This window comes from Oncorhynchus clarkii, chromosome 12 (assembly GCF_045791955.1).
Source record: "Oncorhynchus clarkii lewisi isolate Uvic-CL-2024 chromosome 12, UVic_Ocla_1.0, whole genome shotgun sequence".
In the NCBI taxonomy this organism is placed as follows: domain Eukaryota; kingdom Metazoa; phylum Chordata; class Actinopteri; order Salmoniformes; family Salmonidae; genus Oncorhynchus; species Oncorhynchus clarkii.
This window is the reverse complement of record NC_092158.1, coordinates 33,648,913-33,660,306: the sequence shown is the minus strand read 5'-3', so window position 1 is coordinate 33,660,306 and position 11,394 is coordinate 33,648,913. Positions and strand designations below refer to the sequence as shown.

The 11,394-nt window shown below is 44.4% G+C and overlaps 1 protein-coding gene across 1 annotated transcript in view; it reads right to left on the bottom strand.

Annotated features, from left to right (window-relative positions):
* Nucleotides 1–6,489: 6,489 nt before the first annotated feature.
* The window catches only part of LOC139423095 (coxsackievirus and adenovirus receptor homolog), a 62,398-nt gene continuing 57,493 nt past the window's right edge, over nt 6,490–11,394 (bottom strand). Inside the window, exons 4-7 of the mRNA XM_071174740.1 lie at nt 9,585–9,740; nt 8,854–8,976; nt 8,542–8,680; nt 6,490–6,787 (exon numbers count right to left, since the gene is read on the bottom strand). Coding sequence (XP_071030841.1) covers nt 6,502–6,787; nt 8,542–8,680; nt 8,854–8,976; nt 9,585–9,740 — 704 coding nt within the window. The 3' untranslated portion in view covers nt 6,490–6,501. The remainder of the gene's footprint in view (nt 6,788–8,541; nt 8,681–8,853; nt 8,977–9,584; nt 9,741–11,394) is intronic.

Here is an 11,394-nt window from a genome sequence, read left to right as displayed (position 1 = left end):
TTGGTCTGATGAGTCCAAATTTGAGATTTTTGGTTCCAACCACCGTGTCTTTGTGAAACACAGATTAGGATGATCTCTGCATGTGTGGTTCCCACCGTGAAGCATGGAGGAGGAGGTGTAATGGTGCTTTGCTGGTGACATTGTCAGTGATTTATTTAGAAATCAAGGCACACTTAACCAGCATGGCTACCACAGCATTCTGCAGCGATACGCCATCCCATTTGGTTAGCGCTTAGTGGGACAATCATTTGTTTTTCAACAGGACAATGACCCAAAACACACCTCAGGCTGTGTGAGGGCTATTTAACCAAGAAGGAGAGCGATGGAGTGTTGCATCAGATGACCTGGCCTCCACAATCACCCGACCTCAACCCAATTGAGATGGTTTGGGATGAGTTGGACGGCAGAGTGAAGAAAAAGCAGCCAACAAGTGTGGGAACTCCTTGCCAAGAGTGTGCAAAGCGGTCATCAAGGCAAAGGGTGGCTACTTTGAAGTATCTCAAATATAAAATATATTTTGATTTCTAACACTTTTTTGCTTACTACAGGATTCCATGTGTAATTTCATAGTTTTGATGTCTTCACTATTATTCTACAATGTAGAAAATAGTAAAAATAAAGACTTTTGACTAATACTATACATTAATTACAGAAAAAAACACCAATATGAATACAAAATGCAAGCAGAAAGAAAAACAGTCTTTAAAAAACAAACACATTCATCATTAAAAACGTCCTCAATCAGCTTTCTGAATTGCCCTAGAGGCACCAGAACATAACATTTTAAAGCTGATATACCTAACTCAGTAGAGACCAAAGTAATTCCCTGAGTTAACATCGCTGAGACTGAGTGTGTATGTTACAAGTTACCCCGGTCTCAGCGATGTTAACTCTGGAAATTCCTTTGGTCTCTACTGAGTTAGGTATATCAACTTCAAAATGTTATTTAGCAATGATGTTAGGTACAGGGGGACTTTTTATAAAAGGGCTTTATAATGAAAACAGCAACACCTACGTGAAAATCAACTAACTTTCCAGTAGAGAATACAGTGATGAGTGCAACAAGAGTTGCCTGTCATAAAGCACAGTGCGCTATGATAAACTGCATCTAATTGCTTTTTATGAAGTGGCAGCTGCGTTCATATGAAGTCGCCATAGTCTAGGACCAATAGGACTGTTGACTGAATAATTTGCTTTCTATTTGGCGAGAGGCAGACATATTTTGATAGAAAAAGCCCATTTTTATCCTCAACTTCTCAATATGCTTTTTAAAAGACACAAATATCTGGATAGATGTCAAGTAGGGACAAGATCAATATGGACATAATCCAAAGTACATATGCTTAAAATCAGTTATTTTTATGCATTTAATATTCACTTCAGATCAAAGTTTTTCTGTAATAGAAAAAAGGCAGACAGTAGTTCAGATAGAGCCTGGTCAACCGTGGGGGCAATAGCATACACCACAGGATCATCGGCATACGTTTACAAGTTACAATTTTTCACAATTAATATTGTTAACGTAAACAGTAAAAGGTACAGGACCCAGAATCAACCCCTGCGGGACACCTTTTTGTAATGTCCAGAAAACCTGATTTAACAACATCAGTCAATACACATTGAGTTCGATCTGTCAAGTCATTTTTTTTAACAGTTACATGCAGCCTACTCCAGGCCGATTGAGGAAAGCCTCTGAATTAGTAGTGAGTGATGAAACGTATCAGGTCAAGGAAGAGGGTAGCACAATGTTGCCTTTTATCCATACGGTTAAACACATCATTTACAACTAGGGATGCAGCAGAGATAGTACTATGACCTGGTATAAAAACTCAACTGATGTACATTTAGAAATACATTTCAAAGATAACAAAGATCTCAGCTGAGAAGGAATCAAGGATTCTAATATTTTATGGGCCGCCTTCCAAATCTTGGGGATAGTACCAGATATAACCGCCAGGTTAAAAGTATAGGTTAATGATTCAGCAATCAGGGGGGCAGAGAGCTGTAAATTGTTGAAATGAAAACAAAAATTCACTAGAAGTTGATGGGTTAACCGTCGAGTTAGCTAGAGGCTGGCAGATAATTGCTAGGCAGGAAAGAAGAGAAATTTGTACACTTTAGCACACTTCCCTTAAAAAAAGTGTTTATTAATTATATCAGAGTATGTAATGATTTTGCGAGAAATATGTATTTTTATGTACCTGACCAATATTTACAGTTATACCCATTTGTGCTTGGGCATTCAGTCTCAAAACAGTCTGATGGTTCTCAGTTCATATCTGTTTACAACTTCTTTGGCACTCTACAGGACCCCAAGGCTATTTATTATTGGTATAATTCATATCTTAAAATGAAAATAGTTTTTAAAAATCATTTGGCTGCTTGGCTCAGGGCCATTTTAACACTCCGTTACAATTGCCCCCAACCTTAGCAGTCAAACTCAAGAGAGTTGTGACATTTAGCCAACATGGTGATGAACATTATGCTAGTTTGAAATATTGGACAGTACAAAAAAAATATACAGCCGGTGGAAAAAACTAAGTTCACCCCTAAAAAGCAAACATTTGCTTATAAAACGAGCAAATTTTGATATTTGGCAAAAACATTTTTAGTAAGGAGAGACACCTAAACAGGTATGTACTGAGTGAGTTTCATTACTCTAGCTTATTTCTGTTTGGAGAAATTCAAGTTGTTGCAATTTCCACCGTTCTCCCCTACACAGTTTTGATTCAAGCGATATGCCCAAGACGAACCAGGCTGTGCTGGCTCTGATATTTTATTTTCACATGGTCCTTTCCAGCATGGCTCAAGCAACTCTGGTGGATGCGTACCCAGGCCAGTCCAGTACAGCTCGGCCCTATGGTGCGAATCAGGCTAATATACGTAATGCTCTAGTGCTGCCTGTTTCAATGGAGCTGCGGTTTCTGATCGTAGTGCCTCCGTGCTTCATTGATTAATTATAGTCATTAGAGGTTAGAAAGTCACCTCAACTGGCGTTAGGGGTGAAAATCACTGCCCGATTAAAATTAATCAGAGTGGAACCCTGCAGGAGGCCAGCCAGGGCTCCAGAGGATAAAGATAGGCTGGCTGCTGAGACCTGGTTAGAGAAAAGCACTATGATTTAAGACAAAGTCAACAGCTGCTGCTATGGAAAAGAAAGGACTCTTTTTTTCATTTTATGTCCTTTTATTATTTAAAAATACAGCACAAAAATGACACACAAAGAAAAATTAAAAACAGGTTTGATCACACAATGTGCAAACAAACCCCCGAAAGAAAAATATTAATACAATATTAGTACACTTCTTTTAAAAGCTACAGTAAATATCATGTTAGTAGTTCTTATCATTCATTTCCGGAGTTGAGAGGGACTGTACAATATGACTCTGTACAGTTTGTCAGCAGTTGAAGGTCTATTCTACTAAAATACTAATATATATATATATATATATATATATATCTGGGCCCCCTCCAGACATTCAGACACATACACACTCAGTTCCCTGGGCTTGGAGAGAACTGACAGCTTTTCCACCTTGGGGTAGTGCATGGGGTGGGTTTTACTTTGCATCCTGCCTCGGTGCAGCAGGAGGATGTGGCTGCTGTCCCATGGGTGTGAAGTTACACCTGCCACAATGAGGAGAGGCGCGGGACTATTGTACAATTCAGAAAGTGCTCTACACCCATCACCTCCACTTCATCCACCCCAAATCTACCACATTATATTCACACGCAGAACGGGCTCTGTTACAATAACCATGCTAGTATACTATTTAGAATCTGGACACACACACATCCATGTCAAACTTATACAATCCATAACATGGCTGATGCATCAAATAATCATTCATATTCATTCTAACTAAGATGCTAATGTGGATCCTGAAACAGAGCTATAGTGCCCAGCTGAATGAGCAGGCTTTCACCCTCTACTGTTATTGATAACACCCAGCGATCATGTTTTAGATACACATTAACCAAGCAAAGTACTGCAGAGCATCATTATCCATACAGAGCACTAGAGTAAGTGTGGTGGGATAAGTTCTAGAGATCGTGTCACATTTACAGTACATTTACACATACAACCAAAGCCTTCATGCAAATAAAACAAAAAATTAAATAATGAATTAAAAAAAGAAGCAACAACTGTATGAGTCAATGTTTGGGAAATGTTTTAAAACATTGCAACAGTTTAAATACAGAGCTAATGTAAACTGCGATGCAGTATTACACAGGATCTGGAAGCATGTAAAGTGGACTGGTTATTATGCCCGATGTAGGCCTGGTACTACAGGTCCATTATAGCCAAACTATAAGTACTGAAGCCAACTCTTGTGCCAAGCACCATACATGTAGTTGGCTACAAAACATACATGTATGGCGCACATCAACAATAAAAGGCAAGCACACAACCAGGGAGTGTCTGTGTCCACTGAGACATAGACATCTACTTAGGGGCCTGTGGCTACAACAGTATGTGTGTGTGATACAAGTCAGTACAGACAAGGCACAGTGATGTCAATCACAGAAACAAGTCATCTGGGCTGAGCAGAAGCACTGGGGCTGTGAGTAAGACTGGGACCAGCCTGTTGTGACTGACTGCGTGATAGAGCTAGGGTACAGCATGGGAACCCTAGAGAACAGTTACTGTACTGTAGGTGCAGCCTAAACCTGTGAACACCTGTGACTCAGTATTCTAATGTTTACTTCTTCCCCTTAACACTCACTTCCTTCCATATATCATGTAACATACTTACTAACATACTGTAACATACATGTACATCCTTCATTTATCCTTCACAAATGGTGGTGCATGAACAAACCACTAAACTTAATAATGACCATTGAAAGAGGTGGTTCATTGCGACTGTGGGGAGACCTTTTGGTTGTATGGTTAAACAACAGAGAGGGTTAATAATAGCAAACAGTGTAACCGCGGTCATCCTGCTAATACGAAATGTGTGTTGGGGGAGGGGTGTACTGGTGGGGTGAGAAGGGTTAGGGGCCTGAGCTGGTCAAACACAATCAAATATGATTGTTCAGTGAAGCCACACCCCCCTATTCTCCAACACACTGCCTGTTCTAGGAACTTGTAGAGAGGGGCGGGGAGAAAGGGAGAAGATGGGGTGTAAGCCTGGCAAAGAAACAACAATCCACCAATCACAAGATGGGGTGGCTTAACTCCCCCCTCCCCCCGTGCCGTTGACCAACCCTGACCGTCCGTCCCTCCCAGCCCAAGCTGGACCATTCAAATGGTCAACTGCTCTCAGGGCTGGCAAACATGCCCATTACATCAACCAGTCCAACCAGTGGAATGAACATCTTTATAAAGGTAACCACATGATAACAAACTCATTTGAAAAGCAGAAATCTTGAATCCCTTCGGCAATCCCTATTCTATTCTTAAAATAGATTAAACAAATGTGTGTGTGGAGGGGTTATTGTCAAATATGAAAAATATTTTTAAAAAATGTTACTGAGAGATTTGATATAAACCTTTGTCTGATTATATTTTTGGCATTTCATCCAAAGACTGTGGAGTAGGACTGTACATTTCCTCCACCCAGAAACACATCAATACAGCCGTCATACTTTCACCGTACAAACCCACCATAGGCCAATCAGAGACCTTGGTTTGCTCTACACACATCTCTAGGGACCGGGCCTTTCTGAATTGACCATTAAAATGTAGCTAGCCACCCTAGTATTTTTGTGTCTGCTTATCAGAAAGATCAGGAAGTCAAATTCATAAAAGGATCTGTTGTTTTTTGCCTTCAGTAAATAGTTCATAGTGGGCCTGATGTGATATGGTACAGTACTGCATCTCTTTTCTCCTCAGTACGGCACCACAGCTGATGATGAGTGGTGGAGGACATAAAATCAGTCAGCCCAGTCACCCCACCTCCTCTCTGGCTAGTGTCCCCCAGTCCCACCCCTCCATCTCTCCAATTGCCAGACCAGCCCCCCACTTCCTCTCTGGCTAGTGCCCCCCAGTCCCACCCCTCCCTCTCTCCAGTTACCAGACCAGCCCCCTACCTCCTCTCTGGCTAGTGTCCCCCAGTCCCACCCCTCCCTCTCTCCAGTTACCAGACCAGCCCCCCACCTCCTCTCTGGCTAGTGTCCCCCTGTCCCACCCCTCCATCTCTCCAGTTGCCAGACCAGCCCCCCACTTCCTCTCTGGCTAGTGTCCCCCAGTCCCACCCCTCCCTCTCTCCAGTTACCAGACCAGCCCCCTACCTCCTCTCTGGCTAGTGTCCCCCAGTCCCACCCCTCCCTCTCTCCAGTTACCAGACCAGCCCCCCACCTCCTCTCTGGCTAGTGTCCCCCTGTCCCACCCCTCCATCTCTCCAGTTGCCAGACCAGCCCCCCCACCTCCTCTCTGGCTAGTGTCCCCCTGTCCCACCCCTCCATCTCTCCAGTTGCCAGACCAGCCCCCGCACCTCCTCTCTGGCTTGTGTCCCCCAGTCCCAAACCCTCCCTTTCTCCTTCGCTCTCTCTCCATTACACAATGGAGCCGTCCTTGTTTTGGGCGGGGATCATGACGGGGATGCCGCCCATGCGGCTGAGGTTACGTCCGGCTATCTTGCTGGCGACAGGCGGTGGCAGGGGTGTGTGGCTGGGGGGTCTCTCATACTCCTCCACAGAGGGGATCTTGTCATACTGGGGCTTGAGGGCGTACTCATGCAGGTTGGAGGGGGACATGGAGCCCAGGGAGGAACGCTGGCTGCCCACGCTGGTGAAAGAGCGAGCCGTCGACACGCGGCTCTTCGGAGGGGGAACGTCCTCTCTGAGAGAGGGGGGGAAAGAGTGAGATGGGCATGTAAACAACAAGAGACAAGCTTTTCCACTCCCCTTTCACATTCACTTGGGATTTCACCTAGTTGTCCAGCCAGACAGAGTCAGAGAGAGATCAACAATGATATAAGATTGATATAAGAGAAAGACAGAGAGACAGAATGGGGTGGGAGAGACAGAAAGAGGGGGTGAAAGAGAGAAACAGGCAAACAGAGAGAGGAGACAGGCAGAAAAAGGGAGAGGACAGACTGACTGAAAGAGAGAGGGTGAGGCGAGTGAAAGAGAGAGACAGAAAGAGGGAGAGAGACAGAAAGAGAAACAGACAGAGAGGACGAGCAGAAAGAGGGAAGGGACAGACTAACTGAAAGAGAGGTTGAGGCGAGTGAAAGAGACACAGACAGAGGGAGACAGATTGACAGAAAGTGTGGGAGAGAGAGAGAAAAACAGACGGAGAGAGTGAGAAGGGACAGACAGAGTGGGTGAAAGGTAGTGAAAAAGATTATAGCTAGTGACGATGGAATGTAGTTCTAGCTGTGCCAGCTCTGATCAGCCACAGAAATATTCTCAACAGTGGTAACTAAGCAACATTCATTCCCACCAACCCCTTTCTACTCCCAGAGCAACACAATTAACACATAATAACCTGCAATAATCCATTAAAGAGCTCAATCAAACAGCCTGAGGGGCCAGTGGCTTTGAATATGTTGGTAAATGTGTGTGCACAAGTGTTTGTGTATGCATTAATATCCCTAAGCGTGTATTAGTGTCTGTATACGTGCCGCCGTGTGTGTGTGTGTGTGCCAGGACTGGGCACACAGACACAGTGCTCATTGGGCTAATTCTTATGGTGCTCCACTGTGCTGCCAGGCAGATAGACAGTGTCCAGGCTGATGCTAGCAGACCCAAAGACAGAGGGACAGAGGGACAGAGGGACAGAGAGACAGAGAGACAGAGAGACAGAGAGACAGAGAGACAGAGAGACAGAGAGACAGAGAGAGAGAGAGAGAGAGAGAGAGAGAGAGAGAGAGAGAGAGAGAGAGAGAGAGAGAGAGAGAGAGAGAGAGAGAGAGAGATGCTGTGTGGATGGAACACTGTGTCCAGGGGGGCTGGGCAGGACAGACACAGGAACCACAGAATAAATAAAAAACCCAAACTGATTAACAGACGTTTATTTGAAGAAGGGGAAAAAAAGCTGATGGTGCGACAACCTTTTTTCCGTGTCCTTTGCTGTGTGCGTGACCGGATAGGGAGGAGCTGGGGCCAGAGAACGTGGCACGGTCACGCTTTCTTTGATTTATTGCAGGCTACAGCAGCCAAATTACCGAAATAAAAGACAACCTTTAGAGGAACCTATACACTCTTCCCACAATGCTATTAAGATAGTTGTAATGTACTGTATACTACACTGTTATATGTGGTTATATGTGGAATCACGGACATTGAAAGTCATTGTGCAATGACATTATGTGCAATGCTCAGTGACCTGGACACCAAGGGGATGTGCAATATTGAGTACATGAATGCGGGGGGTAGTTATGTTATGGGGAAGGGAGGGGTCAAGTCATTAAACTGTAATTTCTGTTGTTCTTCATTAATGTGTATGTTTACTATGTCTGGCTATTCTATCGCAGTGCATTTTTGTCAAGCAAATGTCTGTGAACATCTGACAAACACATCTAATCTAAGAGCAGTTGGATGCAGTTAATGCCAGTGCTGTACAATGGTGTAATAATGCAGTGACCGTACCTGATCTCGTAAGAGATCTCCTTCTCGTACTTCTTCCTGTGGCGGGCGCGGCAGCAGCAGAAGAGGACGATGGCGATGATGATGAGGGCCAGCAGCACAGCGATGATGGCTCCAGCTATTATACCAGCAGTGTTGGGCGCTAGACCACAGATCATTAAAAAAAATATATACATGATACATGATAAACTTCCACAATTCCACCATACAGCCAATACAGGTCCAAGCACCAATCCACGCCAGATAAATTAAAACATTGACAGTCTTCAATTAAAAAGCAGATAAAGGTGAATTAGGGGGTGGTGAGGGACTCACGGGGAGTGATGCCAAGCTGTAGAATACACTCCTCCATGCCCACGTGGTTCTTAGCAGTGCAGCGGTAGGTTCCTGAGGAGCTGATGGACGCGTTCCTTACATTCATGGTGCCTCCCACAGGGTCTACAGACATAGAGAGGGGGAGAGGTTACAGGGGCACATTCAGGAAGCCAAAAATAAATTGGAAACATTTCTGTCCATTTACTTGAGTTGGCAGTGAATAGCCATTCTGTTTGAAATCATCAGCTCCATCTGAGGATGGTGAAAACTTGTGTAACCACATTGTGTTTTGTGAAAATCTTCAATAAATACAAAATATTAAGAACACCTCTTTCCATGACAGATTGACCAGGTGAATCCAGATGAAAGCTATGATCCCTTATTGACGTCACCTGTTAAGTCCACTTCAATCAGTGTAGATGAAGGGGAGGAGACAGGTTAAAGAAGGATTGTTACGCCTAGAGACAATTGAGACATGGATTGTGTGTCATTCAGAAGACAAAAAATGTAAGTGCCTTTGAACGGGGTATGGTAGTAGGTGCCCGGCGGTTTGTGTCAAATATTGCATTGCAATGCTGCTGGGTTTTTCATGCTCAACAGTTTCCTGTGTGTATCAAGAATGGTCCATCACCCAAAGGACATCCAGCCAACTTGGGGGGTCAACTGAATATTTGGAAGGTGTTCCTAATGTTTGATATACTCGGTGTATAATTACATCCTGTGTGTGTTACCTAGCACAGCTGAGGCAGGCAGAATCTTGCTGTCACTGGTCTTCTCCCAGGTGTACTGCAGGGGCTTGGTCCCCTCACTGGACGTACACCTCAGGACCACGTCCTTACCCTCCTGGGTGGGGCCTTCAGTAGAGCATCTGGGCTTGGACGGCCTCACTGTCAGGGGAGAGGGAGAGGGCATAAGCTATTAGAGATGGCATACATGGCGGAAAACAGAAATTAGCTTGAAGCTACACAAACCCTTCCTGATTTTCCAATGCACACCCCCCTGGCAGGTTGCTGAGCTCTGTGTGTGTGTGTGTGTGTGTGTGTGTCCCCTTCATAGCAGCAGTCATCAGCATAATGAGAGCAGTAATCAGGGTAATTGATACAGCTGCTGTCATTACAGGTGCTGTCACTAAAGATGATGAAGATTGGAGAGTGACGTCCGCACACACACACACACACACACACACACACACACACACACACACACACACACACACACACACACACACACACACACACACACACACACACACACACACACACACACAGTAGGGCCTCTCTGGGAAAGCCAAGCGTACGCAAACAATTTCCTCAGTCTGTTGGCAGGAGATGTGATGAGAATTCAAAAGCAAACAAAGCCCCAAATTGAAACCAGGCCGGATCCAGTGCAAGTCAAAGATGAACAGACCAGACCAACTGACAGACTGTCTGTCTGCTGGAGAGGGTGGGATGAGGTATGGGTACTAAGCCAGGGGTGGGAGGTGGAGGGGCATTCTAAATATTGTCGTCTTTAGGAAGCCTGATTGGCCGTGTGTGAATGTGTGTGTGCATCTGTGTGTATATCTCTCTGTCTCTCTCTGTGTGCATCTCTCGGATAGAGCTTTGTGCTAGAGCGCTGACATCATGGTTTGGTAATGGGCGCTGTAACAACAAAGCCCAGAGAAAGGGAGGGGAGAGAGAGGAGAGGGAGGGGAGATCAGGGACAGGGACTTATCAGGCAGAACCATGTGGATTAACACCAGACAGCCCTGTCCTGTGGGACACGGCAGCACATAGATTAGTATGGGCTGTGCGCTGCACTAAAAGGCAGGGGGTCAGGATGGACAGAACGAAAGAGGGGAGGAGAAATGGAAGAGAAATTAAATGAGTGCTGATCGGTTGTGGTGGACTATATGGATGTGGTGTAATATGAAGTGCTGAAGATAAGGAGATGTATTGGTTGTGGTGGACTATATGGATGTGGTGTAATATGAAGTGCTGAAGATAAGGAGATGTATTGGTTGTGGTGGACTATATGGATGTGGTGTAATATGAAGTGCTGAAGATAAGGAGATGTATTGGTTGTGGTGGACTATATGGATGTGGTGTAATATGAAGTGCTGAAGATAAGGAGATGTATTGGTTGTGGTGGACTATATGGATGTGGTTTAATATGAAGTGCTGAAGATAAGGAGATGTATTGGTTGTGCTGGACTATATGGATGTGGTGTAATATGAAGTGCTGAAGATAAGGAGATGTATTGGTTGTGGTGGACTATATGGATGTGGTGTAATATGAAGTGCTGAAGATAAGGAGATGTATTGGTTGTGGTGGACTATATGGATGTGGTGTAATATGAAGTGCTGAAGATAAGGAGATGTATTGGTTGTGGTGGACTATATGGATGTGGTGTAATATGAAGTGCTGAAGATAAGGAGATGTATTGGTTGTGCTGGACTATATGGATGTGGTGTAATATGAAGTGCTGAAGATAAGGAGATGTATTGGTTGTGGTGGAATATATGGATGTGGTGTAATATGAAGTGCTGAAGATAAGGAGAT